The 24,743-nt window shown below is 30.2% G+C and overlaps 4 protein-coding genes across 4 annotated transcripts; 2 read left to right on the top strand and 2 right to left on the bottom strand.

Annotated features, from left to right (window-relative positions):
* The first annotated feature begins 290 nt into the window (after positions 1 to 290).
* Positions 291 to 7,327, top strand: LOC145752326 (U7 snRNA-associated Sm-like protein LSm11). Its single transcript, XM_082568596.1, has 7 exons — positions 291 to 540; positions 998 to 1,145; positions 1,283 to 1,342; positions 1,498 to 1,637; positions 6,199 to 6,282; positions 6,402 to 6,453; positions 6,699 to 7,327. Exons 1-7 carry the CDS (start codon positions 388 to 390, stop codon positions 6,899 to 6,901), a joined length of 840 nt encoding a protein of 279 aa, XP_082424722.1. The 5' UTR covers positions 291 to 387; the 3' UTR covers positions 6,902 to 7,327.
* Positions 1,893 to 4,609, bottom strand: LOC145764053 (receptor-interacting serine/threonine-protein kinase 4-like). Its single transcript, XM_082575621.1, has 8 exons — positions 4,415 to 4,609; positions 4,216 to 4,344; positions 4,098 to 4,142; positions 3,850 to 4,026; positions 3,694 to 3,735; positions 3,582 to 3,629; positions 3,256 to 3,437; positions 1,893 to 3,118 (listed from the first exon to the last, which is right to left on the bottom strand). The coding sequence occupies exons 1-8, from the start codon at positions 4,421 to 4,423 to the stop codon at positions 2,227 to 2,229; spliced, it is 1,524 nt and encodes a 507-aa protein (XP_082431747.1). The 5' UTR covers positions 4,424 to 4,609; the 3' UTR covers positions 1,893 to 2,226.
* Positions 7,266 to 10,709, bottom strand: LOC145741120 (substance-P receptor-like). Its single transcript, XM_082558671.1, is given in 9 exon segments — positions 7,266 to 7,336; positions 8,230 to 8,288; positions 8,395 to 8,591; positions 8,753 to 8,906; positions 9,014 to 9,158; positions 9,917 to 10,124; positions 10,274 to 10,423; positions 10,516 to 10,583; positions 10,661 to 10,709. Coding segments are annotated over 9 exon segments (1,101 nt in total).
* Positions 10,710 to 14,725: 4,016 nt separating this feature from the next.
* Positions 14,726 to 24,060, top strand: LOC145764240 (uncharacterized). Its single transcript, XM_082575856.1, has 17 exons — positions 14,726 to 19,072; positions 19,171 to 19,293; positions 19,447 to 19,621; positions 19,768 to 19,880; positions 20,075 to 20,176; positions 20,302 to 20,432; positions 20,536 to 20,706; positions 20,793 to 21,083; positions 21,155 to 21,373; positions 21,582 to 21,704; positions 21,940 to 22,077; positions 22,135 to 22,244; positions 22,393 to 22,600; positions 22,688 to 22,832; positions 22,896 to 23,056; positions 23,122 to 23,289; positions 23,454 to 24,060. Exons 1-17 carry the CDS (start codon positions 14,818 to 14,820, stop codon positions 23,715 to 23,717), a joined length of 6,897 nt encoding a protein of 2,298 aa, XP_082431982.1. The 5' UTR covers positions 14,726 to 14,817; the 3' UTR covers positions 23,718 to 24,060.
* Positions 24,061 to 24,743: the final 683 nt, after the last annotated feature.

Below are 24,743 nucleotides of genomic sequence, written 5' to 3'. Positions count from 1 at the left end.
TGCTACAATATGAGAGCAGTGGGATTAAACCAACAACCTCACGTAGTATAGCAAGTGTTCTGACCACTACACCAAGCTGCCACTACTACACCACACTGCCAGTAATTGAATTTTGTTATTTTTTTATATTTCATTAAAAAAGACTAAATTGTTCAACGAAGTGTAAAGCATAATTTTTTTTTAATAGAGGATAAAGTTTTTAATATTATTTAGAACCCTTTAACAGGGTAATCCCCACTCACCACGTGCGAAAGTAAACCTTCGTTAATCGTTGTAAATCTTTGGTGTTTTAAATGGGGTTTAGGGCTATAAAACCCATTTAGTTGCACCCTTAGGGTTTATTTATAATGTAAACCAATACTTAGTTGGTTTTTACCGTTTTGCAAAATGTCTAACGATCCGACTTCGTCAAATTTTGACCCCCTTCTTGCTTTGTATTCATCTGAGAAGCCAACAAATCTTTCGGAAAACGCCAAAGTTTTTGACAATGTCGCTGTTTTTGAAGCAAATTTGTCAAGAAAATCCAAAGAAAATGAAAAGGTAGCAGTTAACAAAACTTTATTTTTTTTTTCGTATATATCTTTATCTTCGATGTGGGAAAATCGAATGCGCAACATAAACAAATAGTAACATTAGTTACACCAACCCAGTCTCGAGTTGCCTGTGGCAGTTTGGGATATTATATAGATTATAATTGCCCAGTAATTATGGTGCTGATTAAGTGCTGGCTGAGCAGGAGTTCGTACCGTTTATATCGCCTTACTCAAGGGCACTACAGCATAAGATCAGTGGGGATTGAACCCACGACCTCATGTGTGGTGTAGCAAGTGTTCTTACCACTACACCACGCTGCCGGTCTAAATTTTGTTAATCCGTTTCCAATTCCAAGATTCAATCTTTTGTATCTGCTAGAAAAAATGTAATGGTGAAAGATATGTATAATTATTTTTATTTAATGAATACTAATAAATTTAAAACTTTTTATTTTTCTATTTAGAAAACAGATGAGTCATCACGAAAATCAAAGAGTTTTTCCCAGCGCAAGAAACGAGAAGAGGAGGCTATAAATCGGGATGTGAGCAAACTTAAAGTTATGATGGAGAAGAGGAAAAAATTGGATGCAGGAGAGACATCACCAGAGGAGGGTTGGTTGTAATTTATATTTTCTTGGAATTTTGCAATTTTTAGAAATACTTTTAATTTTTTTTAATTCAAAAGTTTTAATTTTTAAAGCATCATGTTAATAATATTCAGTCTTTCAAATTTAAAATTTTTTTTTTAGAGCCTCAAAAAAAGAAATCTGAACGAAAAAAGAAGAATGATATATTTACATCTATGAAAAGTGAAAAAAAAAAAAAATTCAACTTTCATGTTTTAAAAATCAAAATTCGTTAAATATATTTGCATTTTACAAACTAAAAAACTTGAACTAATATTTTAAATTATAAAAAGTCTTATACGTAATTTTATTGATTAAATTTTTCTATTTGCTATTAGAATTTTCAATTGGACCAATGTCAATATTACACAATGCAACAACTAATCATCATCGTGTCAATGTTTACACAAGGTCCTTTAGTGGATTGCAAGGAGTTTTGTCTGGCTATGTTGTTTTGTTCGATGCATACATGGACCTGGTAGGCATTTTTATGTGTTTTTACTCTAAACTAGATTGTCTAAAACAGGGGTCGGCAACCTTTTTCGCACTGCGGACCGATTTAAAACTGGAATCTTTTTCGCGGACCAGCCTTTAAACATTTTTTTGGCATTTTCGGGTGAAAGTAATCAATTAATTTAGCTAATAATAATGTTTCAAGGGACGCAAATTAGTTTAAAGCAATTTATTCCTTCATCAAATTGATAAAAAACATTTTTAAATGTTTCTACGACAAAATAAGCTTACAAATAAAAAAAAATACGTTTCTGTTTCTAATCATTAAACCTGAAAAAAATACGGCCCGGTAACGTACTGCTCACGGACCGGTACCGGGCCGCGGCCCGGCGGTTGCCGACCGCTGGTCTAAAACATAATTAGCTTTGTTTTGGTTTATATTTTATTTGTACTATGATAGGCTATAAGATCTGTAAGACAACTACATAGCATTTAATCAAAATTTTGGGTTATTTAAATGACTTGAAAGTCATTTTAAATTTAATGTAAACCTTTAATTACTTTGAAAGGGCTAAACTAAAACATTAGCTATTATTAAATCATAATTAAAAACGTTAATTAAGTAAAATTTTTCCATTAACTTCATTGTCAAATGAATATTTCTCTCTAAACTCTGAAATAGGGGCACAACGTAATTTTGCTAAAGAAGGTTGCTTGATTGCCATTTTTTCTACTATTTCGTAAGCAAACTTCATAATTTTGCTGAAATCATGTTTTGATAATTCTTTGTCCATTTTATCTCTAACTGAGATCATCGTTGGTCTAGACTGTGGGTCATGGCTCCAGCATTTTTCCATTTCATTGACTAGTAATTTGATCTCCCTTTCATGCTGCATGTGTAAAGTTTGCAATTGCTTAAAGTTGGTGTTATTTTGAATGCAAGGTCGTCTATTTTGTTTCACCAGGTCTTCATGCTCATATTTTTGCATGTTTCTTCCTCCAATCCAGGGATAGTCTCTAGATAATATCATGAAGACTATCATCGCAAAACTGTACACATCAGTTGCAGTTGTAACTTTACCGGGGTCGTTAAGTCGCTCGGGGGCAGAGTAAATCCACGTGTGTTCTACATGAACCTGGTTACACCGACTCTCATCTGGAGCAGTTGCCGACGCTATATTTGCTCCTCCAAAATCTGCAATTTTGCAACAAAGATCACCTGTTAAAAGAACATTGCTTACTTTTAGATCTCCATGCGTAATTCGCTGATCTTTTCCGAGGTTGTGAATAAAGGTAATGCCTTGTGCTATTTCGAAAACAAATCTTAAACGTAATAGAAGTGGAATCTGAATTCTCTCTTTTTCTGTGATGAGCAAACGCTTAAGATCTCCTCCCAGCATGTATTCCATTAAGATTCCCATTGCTGCTGGCCACTGAGTGTACCCGATGACTCTCACAACATTTATGTGGCTTGCCAGCTTACACATTTGAATTTCTTTTGCGATTCTAGTAGTTCAACAAAAAAAGAAAAATATTGAATTTATTACACTTGGTTTAAGAAATATTTTATTTTTTGTTGTTAAATACAATTGTAATTTTGTAATTTGTAATCCAAAATTTTCTAAAAAAAGTGTTTTTCTTACTTTTTCTTCCAAGTTGTGATTTCAGTCAAGTTTCCTTTTAAACCAATGCATTTAATTGCAATGGCGCCATAGGTGTCCAGAAAGCCAAGACGCACGGTTCCAAATCCCCCTATACCCAACAATCCTTCTCTTTCAGTCACACTTACAACTTTATCCGGTGGATAAAACAAGTGCATATCACTCTTAAAATAAAATAGATTTATGTATAATTTACATGTTCAAATTTAGTGATCTATCAAAAAGGTCATGCATTGGTTATGTAAGGTTATGTAAGCATTTTAATCAGAAATTATTTTTTTGTCACAATTATTAAATGCCATTTTTACTACTGATGTGTCTGTAGCGGATGAAAGTCTTCTACGCTGATCAAGTTTCTAAAAAAGAGCAAATTTATTTTTATTCATTTTATTCACAAACGCAAAGTTTTATTATTTTTACCTTTTGCAACGATTCCAGTTTCTCCCTAAGAAATTTGTTGTCCTAAAAATTAGAAAGCTTTTTAAAAAAAAAAATTAATGAAAATGTTAAAATTTAAAAAAATTTTTGGTATCGATTTTTGGTTTAATGTTTTATTAATTAAATTATTTCACAAGCCTTTAAATTTTTTTCATTTTTGATTCTTAAATTCTGATCTTCATTTTCAACAAATTTCTTGAATTCCCTTTTAAAGTTAGTATTATGACAGAATATTTCATCATTTTTTGCTTCTGTTAAAGCATCTAAACGTCCTTTTTCAAATTCATTTTTGGATAATGCTTGTTCGCTGCACAACTATTTAATTAATAAATTATTTTAGTGGGTGTAACCTTTTTAAAATTTGAATAAACCAAATTTCTTTGTACCTTTTCCATCATGTTTCGATACCAAATCTTGCGGTTGTTTAATTTCTAAAACAAGCAATATTTTTTATCTTCAAACATTTTTTGCTTCATTATTTTTTTTACAACTAGCAATATTTACAATTTGTTTGTCTTTGTATTCTTTGCTTAGTTCATCACTGCTTGTTGGCCATTTTTGTTTGACTAGTGCAAAAGCATCATGGTGAAATTTTTCTAAATCTTCTTCTTTAATAATTTGCCCGTTAGTTTTCTAAAATTATTAAAATAGTATACAATTATTAAAAATGTACGGTACTGGTAACTAAGATTATATCACTCACCTTTTGCATAAGGTCATAATATAAAGTGGGTGTTACCTAAAAGTGGTAAATAATGGATTTGCTTAATATAAAATTATATTTAGGTTTGTGAAATTTAACCCAAAAGTATAATACTTGTTATACATTTGATTATTTTTTTGATAATAAGTTAGTTTAATGTTCAATTTTTTATGGGTTAAAAAACAATATATAAGTTTTTATTATTATTCCATTAACTCTTTTAATATTAAATATGAATATTTGTATTAGTTTTAAGTTACAGTAAAATAAATTAAACTACTTACGAGCTGCAATGTTTTTTTTTTCAAAGTACATAAAAACAATTTTTGAATAATATTAAATTCTGTGCAAACTTTAATTTTTAAGGTAAATTTTTATATAAAAATTAGTAGATTGTTTAAAAACAAACCAAATTTCGATATTTAATTTGTTTTAAAAATATAGTTGAATTGTATGTAATATACTGATTTTAATTAAGACTGATTTTAATTAAATTAATAAGATTGTTTTCTTATTTCAACAATAATGTAAAGGTAATACTTACTTCACTCTGTTTCAAAGCGAAAACATAAAAAAAAATATTTCCTTATAAATAAACATATAAAATGCAAATTTTAATTAAAAAAAAGTGTTAAAAGAAAGAACAGTTTAATTACATGATGTTGTTAATATAAATTTTATACACTAATTTAAAGTATTTTGGTGGTTTTTATATTTGTATTACAGAAAGGTTTTATGGGTAATTCATTGTGGTTTTATGGGTAATTCATTGTGGTTAAAATTTTATTTACTTACCAGCTGAAGTCCATAGTACATAAAAATAAAAATGTTATTTATTAAGGATAATTGTTATTTATAAGCCCCAACTGATTTTTACTAACAAATTTTTTTAAATAAATTATTGGCACATTTAATAATTCTTGTTAAAAAACTTACCCCCGAATCGGGAGGTTGATCAGAATAGTTGTCTTGAAATCCTGAATATTATGTAATTTAAATATACATTTTTATACTTTAAACAAAACATTTACATTTTGTTGTTCGAAGATTAGTTAATACAACAATAATTTTTAAATACCTTACACAAAACTCTTTTTACTATTTTACTAGAATAATAATATGTGACTGTATATCTTGATGATTATAAACAGATACTTATCATATACATACCTAATTCTGTCATATTTTTCGTATTCGTCAGTTTTTAGTTTTGATCATTTTTAAATTAATCTTATTCCTAATGTATGTAACAGCTAGTGATTAATACTAGTTCTTTTATTACACATTTTTTCTTTAATTTTTTTGGTTAGGATGTTCATACAAACTTAAACTATAATGCCTTTCTTAAATGAAATTTCTAAAAAATAACGCTAGTAGTCTTTTGATAGTAATATAGATGTTCTGGTCTACTAGCATTCACTAAAAACACCTCTTTAATATGTGTACTTATTACCTTTTTCTTGAATTTGTATTATAAGTTGCAACAACGAGTAAATACGTTAATGTTGACATATTAAGGTTTCCACCGCGCCCACGCAAATCAAATACATATTACCAGAAACCTATTTGCTTAATCAAATTTGTTACACCAGAGGGTATACGTTATTTGCATATAAAATTATGTTTCAACAGAAGGGTAACAGTTTTCTAAATAGGTAATATCTCAAAATTTACCTATAGGGAAACGTAAAATATGCCTAGTAAGCGATTTCTATGTTGTATTGTTAGAGGTACTTGGTTTGCTATACTTTATAATGTATTAACTTTATTTTTTGTGTGTTTAGTCAATGGTGGATGTTGAAGAAATTTTTGCCTTTTCGCCTCGTGGAAAAGTTGCTGAACATCAGAAAAAACTTAATATAAACCAGGTAAGTTTCATTTTTTAGCAGCCATTCAAGTTGTTTTATTTACAATACATAAAAGTAATATTAGTTTTATGTGCACTGTGGTTTTTATTAATTTTCAAAAGGAATTATTTACACTTTAGCTGAATCAAGCTTTGGAAGAAGTAAGAAAAAATGGTTTGAAACTCAAAACAGGTGCAGAGCTATTTAAGTATTTGTACTAGTTTAATTTCTATTCTTATTACAATTTTCCATTGAAGGGGGCTTGGTCTCTCTATTAGTTTTATAGCGGTGCGTTTTTCGTATGTACCGTGGGTCATGCGTAATTAGAAAAAACGTTAACTAATCATAAATTTTTTTATGTTTGCTATGTTGAAAAACACAAAAAAGTCGAAAAAACCACTATCGCACAAACCAACCGCAATATTTACTATGTTTAGAATCGCGCAATCCCAAGATTGAAAAAGTAACTGGCGTAACCGCTAAACCAAAAAACACATCGGCGGCCAATTCACAACTTGTTCAAAAATATCAGGGTAAATGCGAGAAATTTTGCGGCGGCAGCCCCCAATTATATTACAGACATTTTCATAACTTATTTGTAAAAGGAAATTCTATCGTCTTAATCTCACTGCCAAGCTAGCATTAAAGTGTTTTCTTGTACGTTTTAATTTTAAAAGTATTTTTATTAATAATGTTATTAATGTTTAACTGCTATGTTAATCTAAGTTATTTTTGGTATAGACAAGTTTTGTTATTTAATTCAAACTTTTATTTAATAAGGGTGAGTTGGTTTGTTCACTTGTATCAATATTGCAACAGTAATATCAATATTTTGTTTGCCATATAAACAAAAAATGTGAATTTATTTTAATCATTTTTAAATAAACGTTATAGTTTCATGATACAAAAATAACTTAAACATTTTCACAAAAAAACATTTCGTTTTATTTGGTCGAACTTTTTGCAGTCGGAAACGAACTGGAACTTTGTACTTCTTGTATTTCTTATAACAACGTGTTTATCGTTCTATCCATTGGATCAGCTTGTATGTTTAACCCGTTGTATCTCTGGTTACCTAAAATAAATGTAATTTTCAATTGTTTCTGTTTTTGCTTAGAAACTAATTGGTTCATATAAATCCCCAAACACTAATTACACAAGTAATTCAGTAGTGATCTAGTTGTTTATTGCTTTTAAAATTCATTTAGTTTTTTTGCACGGAAATGTAGTTAAATACATTTATATTATCTATACCTCTGAATTATTTTTATAATTTTTTTGTATTTTAGGATCGAAAACTAGTTTGTTGTGTGTTAATTACTGTTTAAGCATGATTAGATTTAATTTAAATGTCTTACATTATAATTTTTAACAAAATATTCTTCACACATCAATTAAAGTTTAAGACAAAACAAAATACAAATATAACCAATCAAACAACAAATATTTAAATATCCAATCACAAACTATTTCAGCATGCGCTTAAAATTTTTTGGCATATCCTATTTTAACCAACAAACAGAGGACAAAACATAAGGTAATATAGGTGGCACAACATAAGTGCGTTCCTACCAACTTAGCATGCTTCAACTAGACAGTAACAAACTACTTTCACTTAAAATTTTCATCAACCGAAATCAATAGAACTCAACCAACAAATTTATAATGCTAAGGACAAGGCAATTTCCAAACTAATTTAAACTTGTCATAACGTTTTAGCTCACCTAAACTGAAGTTTAGATTTAATGACTAGGGCTCGCAAGACGAGTGCGATTTTCTATCGATCCCTAAGTTAAAGTTTTTACCTAGAAGCATTTTTTTTATTTGCCAACATAAATTTAGTAACGTATAATAAAAGCAATCAAAATAAACCGATTCATATCAGTAGATTCGATTATAGAAAGTGGTAAATAAAGTTTAACTACTAAATAATTTTAAGTAAAGTATAAGAAAACTTGACTAACGTACCTGCTTTATTTTTTTGTCCAAATTTCGAACAAAGCAAGTTTCGAAACTCTTGGCGAAATCTAAAAAAAATCATCATTCAGAATGTATCATTCAGATTGTTTTAATTTTATAATAAAAATTTTTTGAAAAGTATTATTTCCAAATTTAACTCAACCTTTGCCATACCTTGGATTAACCCAACAATATATGATTGGATTATACATAGCACTGCTCATAGCTAACCAAAACACGGCAAGGTAGACTTGCTGTATTTTTGGCCAGTGATTTATTTCTGGTTTAAGAAATCCGATAAGAAAGTAAATGTGATAGGGAAGCCAGCATGTTGCAAACACAACTACAACTAACATCATCATTTGTACTGCCTGCATTAAAATTAAGATATTTAATATCTAAATACACTTGTAAAACAATAAAGGTTTACTTTAAAAGAAGTTGTGTTTAAAAAAATAATTTAAAAAACTTTAAAGACATTTTGTTTTCTAATTAACAACAGAAGTATTGATTTTTGTTTTTAGTTTCTGACCTTCTTATTATTTTGTATTCTTCTTATTTGCGATTCGTTCAGATAGCCAACTTCATTAGCATGACCGCACAATTTTAATCCCATAGCGATATAACTAAAAGCTATTATTAATAGTGGCAACCAATAGCTCAAAACCATGAATGTAAGCTGGTAGCTAATTAAAAAAAAATTTAAATTGAATCAAAATGTAGGCACTTCAAGGCTGTTTTTTTGTTAAAGTATTTGTTAATTGTATGCACCAAACGTATGCATTTATATAACTACACCTACAGTAAGCCTTGTTTTACATTGGGCCATCCCACCATGCACATTGTGCGATCGTAGTCGGTTTTTGTTTTCGCGAAATATAGTTGAGGAAAGGCGACTCCAAGAGCAAGACACCAAATTAAACTTATCACCAACTTCGCTGTAAAATTTTTTTTGCATTAAAACTTAAATTTATAATTTTCTTGGATTAAAACTATATAAATTTTATATAAAAAATAAATCGAAAAAGTGTAAAAATTTTTTTTATAATTTTTATAAATTGCAACTAGAATTTTTCCCATTTATGGTGTCTCCATTAAGTTATACTTGGTTATGCCGCCAATTTGTATTGCCCGGGCATTGACACTAATTAAGTAATATAATTAGTTTAATTCCCTATGGTATATTACAAAACCTGTCCTTTGGTTGAAAGATTTACAATTATATATGCGCTATATTAAAAATAATTGAAATTTAAAATAATAAAAAAGGAAAAAAAGTCGATAATCTTAAGTTTACGTAAACATTTTTTGATATTATAAACTGTGTAGATTTTGTGTTAAACTTTCGATCGACTGTTTTTGAATTTAAATATTAAAATGTCTAATTTAATTTTAAAAACTTTGTTCTAACTTACACAGCACCTAATTTATCAATTAAAAAATCGAAGTAAATTAAGATTGAAATTTTTTTATTTTACGTTCAAGGTAAATCATGACGTTGTTAAAAAAAGGTCGTGGAATTAAATATATTTATTTAATTTTGGTTTGGTAGACATTTTATAAAAAATTAAAAAAAACAAAAAAACAAATGCTGTTAAAAAATACAACTAATATTGTTGCTTTATTTTTTATTTTGATGTCTTATTTTATAGTTTGAATTTAAGCCTACCAAATTAACAAAACTGTTAAATCTTACCACATTTCTTGGACAGCCGTTGCCTCATGGGATACATCACCAACACAAAACGATCCAAACTTATCACTGTAATAAACAATATACTCGCGTACACAGCAGCTACTGGTACAAAGTTGATAAATCGACAAAACACTGCCCCAAAATACCAATTTCCGTTTATAGCATAGGAGAAGTTAAAAACGGTATTAAGCATTATAACATTGCTGTCCTAAATTAATAAATAAAATCTTTGAAAGGCGATCGAATATAAGGTATTTGAAAAGAGGCCGTTATTTCATTAAAATCCTTATTTCAATATTGTAAAAAAGTTTAATGTTTCTATGCAATTGCGTTTTTCATAAACAACCCAGTACTTACCGCAAATGCGGTGCTAGCGAGAAAAAAGTTGGTTACTGTCCTCATTCGTTTAACTGTGAAAATAATACAACATATTCCAAGGTTGCCAGCCAAGGCAATGATGACCATTACACCATACAATAATGACCAACCCAATATTGCTGACGTGCTCTAAAAAAAACATATTGCAAGCAGAAGTTAAAAAATATATATTAAAAATAGTTAAAAACAATTTTGCATGTTTTAAAATTTCTGGTACAAACTTGTAAAAACGGATTTTCTTCGTCTTCTTTATGTTCGCCCATTTTACTTAAAAATGTTGGATGAACATCTGCGAAAATAAACAGCGTTTAAAAAACAGCCATACATTTAATTTTATTGTCAAAGTAGTAAAAGTTTACTTCCTACCTATAATTTTTTTTATTCCAGTCAAGTTTGCCGAGTAGTTTAAAGCCATGCTACTACGTAATCTATGTTAAAAACGCTATCTACTGCAGTTATGATGGTTTTAATTTAATTTTATAAAATCTCAGTTATATAAAATCACATTCCTTTGACTTTAAAAAATTACGTGCCCAAAATACCCTTTTGGCGTAAAGTCTGCTTCTTGTACGATTAACTTTCTCATATTGAGTTACATGCAATTTATTGATCATATAATCAATGGAAATTTTAGAGATGCTTCACTTGTATCGACCCTTTTTTCTTTTAGATGAATGGTCGATTTATTAAAACACGAATATATTTATTCGAAACAATTTATTTTGTATTTGTTTTAAATAGCATTGATATATTACTAAAATAACAAATAAATTGGCTACCAGTTGCTTGCATACCATAACAATCAACAAATTATTTTTATATACTAAAACGCCTCGAATTCAGTAAACAAACTTTAATAACTTTTGAAATCCACGCACTTTCTAATGACTTATTAATAACGTATTAAAATTAATTAAAGATTTAAAGTGTAGGCTCTTTTACGAATGATGACAATTTGTGAAAGTTTTACCACACAAATAAGTAAGTAATGGTGCAATTGCTATTATTGGTTATATAAACGTATAACTTAAGTTTTTGATTTTATTCTAATACAGTTATTTGAATATACGTTGATTTTTTATCTTATACAAAAACTTCAAGAAATAGGGCAATAGTAGAAAGTATATATTATTACCTCAAGTTAATATTATATAGTAACAATAAATAAATAGTTGTATTTAAATTTTTTTTTTCTTTCGTTTATTAATTTTATTAAACGTCATTAGATTACATCCAGAGGTTTTTCAATGTAAAATAATTGTGAATAGTCGAGCTTAAAATGCGATTTTGTTTTTTGAGCGTTCTCTTGATAGTAATGATAACAAGCGCAGGTATGTTTAAGTTTTTCAATGCTGTATATTCATTTTTTTTCACAACATAAATATTTTTTTTACGTTTGCGAAAAAGGTGTCGTTACAAGTAATCACATAACAACGTATTACTCTGAAACAACCAGCAACTCATCGGAAGCTATTGAATATACAACAAATGTTGAAACGGAAACCATTCGACCAAGTAAAAACTCGACAAAAACCCAAACTAATATAGATTCGACAACCAGTCAACCAAAAGTTCCCAATATTTTGCTTAAGCCTATTCAAACAACAACCAAACCAGATACAAAAACCAGTCAACCAAAAGCAACAACCATACCAGATACAACAACTGGTCAACCAATAACAACGACTGCTCTTCAAAAAACAACAAAAGAAACAACCAGCTTAGAAACAACGAAAAGTCAATCCAAATTGGATTATTTTTTGCCAAATATTATCCAAGCCACAACCACTTCGTATACAACAACAAGCCAACCAAAAGTTGTTAATACTTTGCCAAAAACCACCAAAGCAACAACTTTTTTGGATATAATAATTAAACAACCAACAGTTTATGATATTCTGCCTAAAACCATTCATGAAACAACCACTCCAGATACAACAACAGGTCAACCAATAACAACGAGTGCCCTTCCAAAAACAACAAAAGAAACAACCAGCTTAAAAACAACAAAGAGTCAATCCAAATTGGATTATTTTTTGCCAAATACTATCCAAGCAACAACCACTTTGTATACAACAACAAGCCAACCAAAAGTTGTTAATACTTTGCCAAAAACCACCAAAGCAACTACTTTTTTGGATATAATAACTAAACAACCAACAGTTTATGATATTCTGCCTAAAACTATTCAAGAAACAACCACTTCAGATACAACAACTGGTCAACCAATAACAACGAAGGCTCTTCTAAAAACAACAAAAAAAACAACCAGCTCAGTTTCAACAAAAAGTCAATTAAAATTGGTTAGTATTTTGCCAAAAACCATCCAAGCAACAACCACACCAGATACAGCAACAAGTCAACTAAAAACAACGAGTGCTCTTCCAGAAACAAAGAAACAAACAACAAACTCTGTTACAACTAAACGTCAATCTAATCTGGTTAATATTTTGCCAAATACTATCCCAGCGTCAACCACTTCATATACAACAACAAACCAACCAAAAGTTGTTAATACTTTGCCAAAAACCACCAAAGCAACAACCATTTTGGATATGATAACACAACAACCAACAGTGTATGATGTTGAAAATGAAACAAACAACTATTTAATGTCACCCACAGTCCCATATACATCAGTAAACGAAAAACAAACAACTAATCCAGAAAAAAATAGCACCTCCATTCCTACAAAAGTTACTACAGTCAAATTTGTAGCTACCAAAATTTCCAATATTATTTGTTCATCAAACTCCACTTGTTTAAACACGCCTGGTAGTTTTGTTTGTAATTGCAAAAGTGGTTATGTTGCTGAAGGAGCTAGGTGTGTTTTAGCATCTTTTACCCCACCAACAACCAATTTAGACAACCAACCAGCCTTTTTTACGGAAGTACTGAAAACATCACAAGCAACAACCATACCAGATTTAATAACTAGTCAATCAATGCTTTCCAATGTTGTGGTCACCAATTCTGATTCAATGACTACACAATCAACACTGACTAATATATTGGCAAAAACCACCTTTACAAATCCCACCATGCAGGCTATCAACTTGTCAAAAGTTGTTACAATGACAACAACCATACCAAGCATTGTTTATTGCAACAGCAATGCAAAATGTTTTAATACACATGGTAGCTTTAAATGTGTTTGCAAAAACGGCTTTATTGGTAATGGAACAAATTTTCATTTAGAGACAACAACTTACATTCCATTTGTTATAAAAGAAACTACAAGTCTGTCTGAAAATTTAAAAGTTAATACCATTTATTGCAACAAAAATGCTTCATGTTTTAATACCCATGGAAGTTTTAAATGCATTTGCAAAAATGGTTTTGTTGCTGAGGGAGCTAGGTGTGTTTTGGAATCTTATTCCCAACCAACAACTAACTATCAATCACTGCTTTCCAATAGGGTAATAAAAACAACGCAAGTAACAACCATTCCTGACTCAACTACCAGACAACCAACATTTTCTAATGTTTTGACAGAAAATACTTTAACCAATACCATATTAACTGTACTTACTAGTCAGGCATCAACTATGAATATGTCAACAAATGCTGCAACAATAACAACTATACCAAGCATAGTTTATTGCAACTTTAATGCAGAATGTTTTAATACGCATGGTAGCTTTTTGTGTGTTTGCAAAAATGGATTTATTGGAAATGGAACAAATTGTACCTTAAAGAGAATTACTCCTGTTTATTCTACTACAGAAGAAACAACAAGTTTGTTGAAAAATATGACAGCTAGTACTATTTATTGCAACAAACATGCTTCATGTTTTAATACCCTTGGAAGTTTTAGTTGTGTTTGCAAAAATGGTTTTATTGGTAATGGAACAAGTTGTACTTTGGAAACAACTACTATTGCTCCATCTACTATAAAAGAAACAACTGGCCTATTGGAAAATGCTAAAGTTGATACCATATATTGCAATAAAAATGCATTATGTTTTAATACACATGGTAGCTTTGTATGTGTTTGCAAAAATGGATTTATTGGAAATGGAACAAGTTGCACTTTGGAAACAACCACTTTTGCTTCATCTACTATAAAAGCAACTACTGATCTGCTTGAAAATAAGAAAGTTGAAACCACATATTGCAATAAAAATGCTTCATGTTTTAATACATATGGAAGCTTCAAGTGTGTTTGCAAGAATGGATTTCTTGGAAACGGAACAAATTGTATATTGGAGACAGCTACTATAACAAAAGGTGAATATATAAATGCTCATACACAACAATCAGCTATTCTATCGAAACCATCAGATTCTTACACACTTACAACAGCAACTACTGATACTGATACAGTTATTCAAAAATTAACAACCAATCCTACACAATATAGCATTTTGAATGCTACAACCACATTTAAAACAGTCAAAGTTACCATAAATCAATGTCAAGTAAATTCAACTTGTTTTAATACAGCTGGTAGTTTTTCGTGTGTTTGCAATAATGGTTTTGTTAGTAATGGAACAAATTGTGTTTTAAAAACAACTTCAAACATGAATATCAACGAAATTACCATTCCATTACAATCAACTGATTCAATTGAAATAACAAATTTATCAACATTAACTTTTTTGTCAACTAATACACCATTGATTCAAAAGCCCACATCTACTTTTGCAGAATATACAACATCTTTAACGACTACAACTGCTACAAAAGAAACTACAGCCAGTATGAAAACTGCTCAAGTTTACATTCCCTCATGCCAGCCGAACTCAACCTGTATCAATACACCTGGAAGTTTTAAATGTGTTTGCAATATCGGCTTTATTGCAGCGGGAAACACTTGTATTATGGAATCTACCACTGTTTTTCAGACACAGAAAGGTCTAACTGAGAAAACAACCAGTTTTTTCAAAGATGACACAACTATTTTGCCATCAGAAGGTAGTGGGTTTATATTTTTGGATACCACCAGTAGTTTAGATACCACAACATCCATGCCAGCCACCAGTTATCCCAATTATGTTCCATTTAGTGCGAAAGCTACTACAAATTTCTTACCAACCGCTGTATCTTCAGAAAACCCCAGACATAACAAATTTACAAAAGTAACTAAGATGGACCAAACTACCAACTTCATACCACAGACAATGGCATCTAAAGAAACATACAGTGAAACAACATTTTATAACAACAAACCTTTGCAAACAACTAGTGATTCAACAGATGCTTCCACTATTTCATTATCAGAAGGTAGTGGATTTGAAGCTAGTGGTTTTGAAACTAGTGGTTATTCAGAAACAACAACCACCCATTTTAATAACTTTGAATATACTGAAAATAACTTAAACTGCACAGATATAAATGAATGTGATTTAATGATCGACAATTGCAGTATAAATGCCAATTGTAAAAATACAAATGGATCATTTACTTGTTTCTGCAATTTTGGATACACCGGCGATGGATTTACTTGCACAGATCTAAATGAGTGCACTTTAATGACAGACAGCTGTAGTGAAAATGGTGTTTGTTTAAACACAAATGGATCATACTCATGTGATTGTAATGATGGATATACTGGCAATGGATTAAACTGCACAGACAATAATGAATGTGATTTAATGATTGACAATTGCAGTATAAATGGCAATTGTAAAAATACAAATGGTTCCTTTATATGTTTCTGCAATTTTGGATACACCGGCGATGGGTTTACTTGCACAGATCTTGATGAATGTTATTTAAATACAGATAATTGTAATGAAAATTCTGCATGTTTAAATACAAATGGATCATTTATTTGTTTCTGCAATATTGGATACACTGGTGATGGGTTTACTTGCACAGATCTTAATGAATGTTATTTAATTATGGATAACTGTAATAAAAATGCTGCATGTTTAAATACAAATGGATCATTTACTTGTTCCTGCAATTTTGGATACACCGGCGATGGATTTACTTGCACAGATCTAAATGAGTGCACTTCAATGACAGACAGCTGTAATGAAAATGGTGTTTGTTTAAACACAAATGGATCATTTTTATGTGCTTGTAATGACGGATATACTGGCAATGGAATAAACTGCTCAGATATTAATGAATGTGATTTAATGATTGACAACTGCAATATAAATGCCAATTGTAAAAATACAAATGGATCATTTAGTTGTTCCTGCAATTTTGGATACACCGGCGATGGATTTACTTGCACAGATCTAAATGAGTGCACTTCAATGACAGACAGCTGTAATGAAAATGGTGTTTGTTTAAACACAAATGGATCATTTTTATGTGCTTGTAATGACGGATATACTGGCAATGGAGTAAACTGCACAGATATTAATGAATGTGATTTAATGATTGACAATTGCTGTATGAATGCCAATTGTAAAAATACAAATGGATCATTTATTTGTTCCTGCAATTTTGGATACACCGGCGATGGGTTTTCTTGCACAGATCTAAATGAGTGCACTTTAATGACAGATAACTGTAATGAGAATGGTTTTTGTTTAAACACAAATGGATCGTTTTCATGTGCTTGTAAAGATGGACATACTGGTGATGGAGTAAATTGCACAGACATTGATGAATGTAATTTGTCGACTGATAATTGTAACGAAAATGCTCAATGTGTAAACAAAGTTGGTTCTTTTTATTGTTCTTGCAATCCTGGGTACACTGGTAATGGAGTTACTTGCTTTGATATAAATGAATGTGATTTATTGATGGATAATTGTACTGTAAATACTAATTGCATAAACCTAAATGGAACATTTACCTGTATTTGTAAACCTGGATACTCTGGTTATATCGAAAACTGCACAGATCTTGATGAATGTTATTTAAATTTAGATAATTGCAATAAAAATGCTGTATGTTTAAATACAAATGGGCTGTTTAACTGTTCCTGCAATATGGGATATACTGGCAATGGAATAAACTGCCAAGATCAAAATGAATGTATCTTAAAATCAGACGATTGTGATGTTAATGGTATATGTGTGAACTCAAATGGATCGTTTGTCTGTTATTGCAATTCTGGTTTCACTGGTAATGGAGTGAACTGCACAGATATGAATGAATGTACCTTAGAGACTGATAATTGTAACAACAATGCCAAGTGTACAAATACAAAAGGAAAATTTCTCTGTTATTGTGATTCTGGGTACACAGGAAATGGTATTTACTGTACAGACATTAATGAATGTCGTTCAGGGACTCATAATTGTAATGAGGATGCAAAGTGTTCAAACTTAGATGGTATATTTTCTTGCACCTGCAATACAGGATACACTGGAAATGGAGTTATTTGCACAGACTTAGATGAGTGCATTTTAATGACAGACAACTGTAATGAAAATGGCGTATGTTTGAACACGAATGGATCTTTCTTTTGCGTTTGCGACAACGGTTACACTGGCAATGGGTTAAACTGTTCAGATAGCGATGAATGTAATTTGTCAACTGATAATTGTAACAAAAATGCTCAATGTGTGAACAAAGTTGGTTCTTTTTACTGTTCTTGCAATCCTGGGTACACTGGCAATGGAATTTCCTGCTTTGATATAAATGAATGTGATTTATTGATGGATAATTGTACTGTAAATACTAATTGTATAAACACAAATGGATCATTTACCTGTATTTGCAAATCTGGATACACTGGTAATGGAGTAACCTGCACAGATGTTGATGAATGTTATTTAAATACAGATAATTGTAATGAAAATGCTGCATGCTTAAATACAAATGGCTTTTTTAATTGTTACTGCAATGTAGGATATACTGGTGATGGAGTAAACTGCCAAGATCTAGATGAATGTATTTTAAAGGCAGGCAATTGTGATGCCAATGGTGTATGTCAAAACACAAAAGGATCATTCGCATGTTATTGCAACTCTGGATACACCGGAAATGGAGTTACCTGCACAGATATGAATGAATGTTTGTTAAAAACAGACAATTGTGATAAAAATGCCAAGTGTGCCAATGGAAATGGTATATTTGCTTGTAGTTGTGATCCTGGATACACTGGAAATGGTATTCAATGTACAGACATCAATGAATGTCGTTCAAGGACTGATAATTGTGATCAAAATGCAAAATGTACAAATTTGGATGGTTTGTTTTCTTGTTCATGTAATTCTGGGTACACTGGAGATGGAGTTTCTTGCTTGGATCTAAATGAATGTAATTTACTGACAGACAATTGTAATAAAAACGGTTTTTGTTTAAACATACAAGGATCGTTTTCTTGTGCTTGTAAAAACGGATATAGTGGTGATGGAGTAAATTGCACAGATCTTGATGAATGTGATTTGTTGACACACAATTGCGATCATTTAAATGCTTACTGCACCAACTTTGCTGGAAGCTTTAATTGTTTTTGCAACGGTGGATTTACAGGCAATGGAGTGTATTGCAATGATCACAATGAATGTGTTGATAACTCACACAATTGTCATGAAGACGCAATATGCTATAACTCTTACGGAAATTTTTCTTGTGAATGCAAAGGCGGCTTTTTGGGCGATGGGCAACAATGTACTGATGTAGATGAGTGCAATTTAGGGTTAGATATTTGTCATGCAGACTCCACTTGCATTAACAAGCCTGGCGAGTATATTTGCACTTGTAATATTGGATACACTGGAACTGGAGTATTTTGTGAAGACATAAATGAGTGTAGTTTGTTCTTACATAATTGTGTTCCCAACTCTCGGTGTGAAAACACGATTGGAGGTTATGATTGTGACTGTAGGCCAGGATACTCGAGAATTGGTTTGCAATGCAAAGGTAGATTTTGTTATTAAAGTAATGTTATATAAATATTATTAAACAATCAATGTTTACATTTGGAACTATTAAAATTTAAAAAAAACAATTTATTTCAGATATCGATGAATGTATAACGAATGTGCATCAATGTCACAAAAACGCAGATTGTGTAAATGTTGTTGGTGATTATTTCTGTGATTGTCATGTAGGCTTAGGTGGTGATGGATTTGATTGTTATAGTAAGTTTACGCATTACCTAAAAAATTCTTATTTATAATTTAATTGAGTAAGGAAATATTAAAATTTAATTGGTAGCAACAATTTATTTTTAACAAGTTTATTTCTTTTATTTATTAAATCGATATAAAATAATTTGTTTTAAATTTTTTTAGCTCTTTATCTTCATGAATTCTCGCAACATTTGTCACTAGAAATCACTCAGAATAACTATCCAAGTTATTCCAAGTTAATCAAAGACAAACTTTTTCAGGCTTTTAGTACCTACAATGAATATGTAACTGATGTTGTTCAAATACATTCAAATTTTCAGGAATTTCCAATGGTTCAGTAAGTTAATCGACAATGTCAAAGTGTGTAAGAAAACATCATAAATGTGTATAAACTGCACTACAGATAAATTTTTTTAAGATGTAAATAGGTTGTTTAAAATTTTTATAATCAAGTTTTTTTGATAAACAAATTTCTTTTTGTAGCTATTATGTTCAATTTTCACATGACTACGTTAGTTCTGGCTATCTTTTAAGCAAGTATTTGAAATATAGATCTCAAAACTCCGACACATATGTTACTGGGATTCCTGATCAATGTAAGTTTGCATTTTAAGTAATTAGTTTTAAGTTAAAAATTGATTTCACTAATTTTAATGTAAAATTTTTAGTTGCATTAAAAATATTAAGAATTATAAAATAAAGAGGATCATTTGGTTTAGTTGTGATAAAGTTTAAATTTAAAATTATGGTCTTTGAAAGCCCTCTATTTTTTATTTATTATTGTTAACAGCAAAATGTCAACCCACTAGTTTAACTGAAGAAATAGAAGTAACATTTAATGCAACTTTTGTTGGAGAAATTGCAAAATCAAATCAAAATTGTCCACCATCTAGTAATAATATAGCTTGTATAACACTTAAAATAGTTCTTAACTTTGCTTAAATAATTTGATTTAAAAATCTTTTTTAAATTGTACTCATTTTTGCAAGTCATTATATTGTTTGTTATTGTTTATAGGAAGACCAGTAGCCACTGTATCTTGTAAACCACACGACTCATTTTCATTTCTTGGTATCATGTATACCTCTGTTTTTGATATATCAACATTTGTGTTTGTTGCATGTGAAGTTGAACTAACAAATGTTAAGGTTTGTTTATTTTTAATGGTTGTTTAGACAAATTAAAAAAACAATTTAATTAGAAAACTTATTAGATTTTTTATAACTACTAAATTTGTTTTACTTTCCATAGGAACAAATTACAGCTAATGTAACAGAAGTTACAGTAGAGATAATAGAAGAAGTGGCCAGTGAACTGCAAGTGATAACATCAGGAGATAAATTAAGTGAGAATGACACAGAAACAGCTTTAGAGATTTTGAATATCATCACCGAAGTTGTGAGTGTGGACGAAAATTTCGAGGTATCTTAATGCACCTATCTAAATTACTGTTTTTTTAATGTCAAAGTTATTGCATTTATGTAAATTACTACTTCTTTTAATTTTAGGTATCTATACCATTGTTGCTTAATATTGTAACAGTAAGTGACCACATTACCCATGGTTTGGAGGAAAAATTGCCTACTGGCAACACTGAAGATAATGATAATGACGATAATGATGACAATGAACCAGATATGACCAATGCCACATTGATAGCCAAAGAAGAGGAAAAACAAGCAAAAATTCAGGCTCGAAAAGATGTTATAAATACAGTTACATCTTTTGCACAACAGGTTAATTTAGAGAATGTTTCAACATCTAGTCTTGAAGTTTCAACAGAATTTTTAACCCTCAAAGTAGGTTTTTTAATTCAACCAATTTATAAAAACAAAATCAGACTATGTAATTTGTACTCTTGGTATAATAGGTTGCAGACCAGACGAATGACACAGTGACCAATGATGCCTGGTTTGCGCCAGAACGGAGACCAGAAGATACCGATTCTTCAGTGTTTGTCATAAACATTTCTATTCCAAGTTCAGCGCTCTCAGATGCTTTGACACAATCTGATGCATCAAAATTAAGGACAACCTTTTTGTTGTATAAGGGAGATACTTTATTTCCCTCTGAAAATAAAGTAGATTGGGTATGTAGAATAATAATAATTTTTTAATTTTTAAAAAACAGGTATATACCAGTAATAAAAAAAATGTCTTTTCTGTAGCATTTTAATAAATTTACAATCATTTTTGGTTAGATACATATTTTATAAATAAATATCATGTTGCAGATCAAAATTAAATTGTATGTAACATAAAAATTTTCTGACCAATCTTAATTATAAAATATTTCAGGTTATATCAGCTGAACTTGGCATAAACACAACAGTGAAAAACCTTCAAACTCCAATCAATATTGAACATGTTAATGAAAAAGAAACTTACGGTAAAGTTGAGAATGGTAGTGGAGCTCTGTTGGTAAGGATTACTTTTAAAAGTATAATCATGTGAAAATAAAATTACATAAAAAAGGGTTTTACCAAGGCTTATTATTAGTTTAAATAAATACCAATTTTTTAAATTTTGGACAAATACATTAATATTAAAAATGTGGTTTTATTTTTAATTATGTTTTCAATTTACTTTTGTTTTTATTTTTAATTTTCTTTTGTTGATCCTGTGTAAGTATTAGATTTTATTGTAAAAATTCTAGGCAAAAAGTGTGCGTCAGAAGTGTGTTTATTGGAATGAGAAAACAGATGATTGGGACACTTCGGGTTGTTGTCTTGACAACTCTAACAAGCCACCTTTGTGCAAGTGTGACCACCTTACAAACTTTGCTCTTATTGTAGTAAGTACTTTTAAGTTGCATTAAAAAGGTGATACAAAAAAAAAATGTGTTCAACAGACTTCAACTGAGGTACCAGCAGATGTTCATTTATCGATATTCAGCACCATCGGTTGTTCGTTATCTGCCATTGGCTTGTTTTTATCTATTGCACTTCATCTCACTAACAGGTTAGATTTAATTAGTTTTACTTTTTTTACTACAAAAGCTTAAGCGAACTTTATTTAGCAGGTAAAATATTTTTTACATTTTTATTTGCAAAAGTGCTTAAAATACCAGATATACTAATTTAAACGATTTTTGTTTTTTATTTTTTAGAGAGGCCAGACAACGGGACCAGACCAAATATCACCTAATGATTTGCTTAAACTTACTGGTTGTGTATTTGTTATTTCTATTTGGAATAGAAAGAGTGGATACAGGCAGGGGATGTATTGCAATTGCTTCGTTTTTACATTATTTTCTTCTTAGTTCTTTTTTCTGGATGGCTGTTTACAGCAATAAATTGTACATTGCTTTGGTCAAGGTAATACTTAAATTATAGTATTATATACACACTTGTGTTTTTTTTTCTCAAAAAAAAGGTTAAAAAGTATTGACTTTTTGTTTATAGGTCTTCAAAACAACATCGGATAGTTATTTCTATAAGGCAATGTTGCTTGCTTATGGATGTCCACTTATAATTGTTTGCCTAACTGTTTCATTTACTGTTGGATATAAGGACAAAGAGCTTTACAATCCAGACTTTTGTGATCAAAGTATGTTAAGTTTATTATACTTCAAATATTGTTTTTTTTAATTTTATGTACTTTTACTATTAGAAAACGATGCTCACCTTCCATCTTTCTACCGAGCCGAAAATATGTGCTGGGTTCACACTTATTCTTTATACGTTGGATTCCTGATGGTGTCGGGACTTATTATTGCCTACAACATTGTTATTACTGCTCACATTTCACTTCGTCTTGTTCGACGAAAAAGGGTAAGGGTTAAAATATTTTATTTTATACATGGCTGCGTAAAACTATTATCAAATTTTTGTTAAAGGTTCAGTCTACTGCAAAGCGTGGAAAGTTACAAAACGTGTATGTCATACTCTCAATGGTGATAACACTTGGAACGACATGGGGTATAGGCTTTCTTATGCTTGTGTCAACCAACCCGACCTACAACCTTGTCATGAGTTGGTTGTTTGCATTTTTAAACGCTTTTCAGGTAACTTTTGGTAAAAATATTAGCTTTTTCAACTCTTTGAAACGATTTAGTGAGAGTTTCGTTAGATTAACACAGCTTAAACGTTTCATAAATTTCTTGAATGTGATAATATTGTCAACTTATTTAAATCATTTCGTTTTTAAAAAAAACGATGATTTTTAAAGGGCGTTTACATTTTCTACATGACTTGTGTTCGTCGTGACGACATCTTTCAATTTTGGTGGGGGCCTGTTAAGTCTGTAATGACCAGATCAGCCTACCGGGTTAGTCGATTCGGTCGCTCAACTGTCAATCGGTTTAAGTCACCCTCACATCGCCAAGTCTATAGCATATCATCCGGCGCAAACGAAAGACGACATGACGTTGTCGAAGGAAAGGGATCTACTTTCTTTTCCGAGTCCAGAGACACCGCCTTTACATCAATTTAGTTACTGTTTTAAGACTTTTTCTAAATAGAGGTATAGACTTTATTACATTATAAACAAATATGTTTTTACATTTATTACTTTGAGTCGTTTATATCATAACGTTTTTTTTTCGGGATTTTTCAATGGGGAGACTATAGCGTAGTTAATGTAAGCAATTAGGCAACTTTGATGTCTAAATTTAGCATTGCAATTAATTACATAAACATTTGGTATAATAAAATTTAACAGACATTAGCCTTATAATCTTAAAATTTATGTTTATTTTTTCTGTATTTTTCTATCTTATACAAAATTCTTTATATTTTAATTGTTTAATATAACTTATTAATCTTATTGTCAATAATTAAATAATCTTAATAAAAATGCCTTTAAAATAAAATTTGTAAATGTTTTATGTATAAAATTAATTCTATACATTTAAAAGGTACACTTAAATCTATTTAAACAAAGTAGTTATTTGATTTTTAACGTGTGGTTTTGCACGAATTAGGTTACGTTAAGTTTCGTGGTAGGGCAAACGTATTAAAAAATCGTTACAAGACATTAATCGTCTATTTTGTTGACAGATAAAGTCGCGTGCTATTCTGTCCGAGTGTGATTTCGATGTTGATTGATTGAGATTTTTTGTCTCGCTTTGTTAAAATTGTCTTGTGACGACGCACACGTATGACGTGGTGTTTTTTAGAAAAAATACTTGTGAAACTTATTTTAATTAATAATAGTCACATTTGTTAACTTTTAACGCTTTAGTCATTAGATAAAAAGGTCAAGCATTTTTTTAGTAATCTACCTATTGATGATATACGCCAAACGCCGAGTTCATAAATAAAAATGTGATAAATAAGTGTTCTCGTAAATAAATTAGTGATTAAATGTGTTTATTATTGCCTATGTTATACTTTAGCGCAAAATATTAATTTTGCTAAAACTCTTTTATAAAATATTGGATAATAGAGGTGCAAGATTTAAGAGCTTTTGCTTGAAATACCTAATCTATATCCGGTTCGTTATCTAACTATTTTATTT

The sequence above is a fragment of the Corella eumyota genome, chromosome 1, assembly GCF_963082875.1.
Source record: "Corella eumyota chromosome 1, kaCorEumy4.1, whole genome shotgun sequence".
Taxonomy (NCBI): Eukaryota; Metazoa; Chordata; class Ascidiacea; order Phlebobranchia; family Corellidae; genus Corella; species Corella eumyota.
Note: the sequence above shows the minus strand (reverse complement) of the source record. Positions and strands in the feature narration are given on the sequence as shown.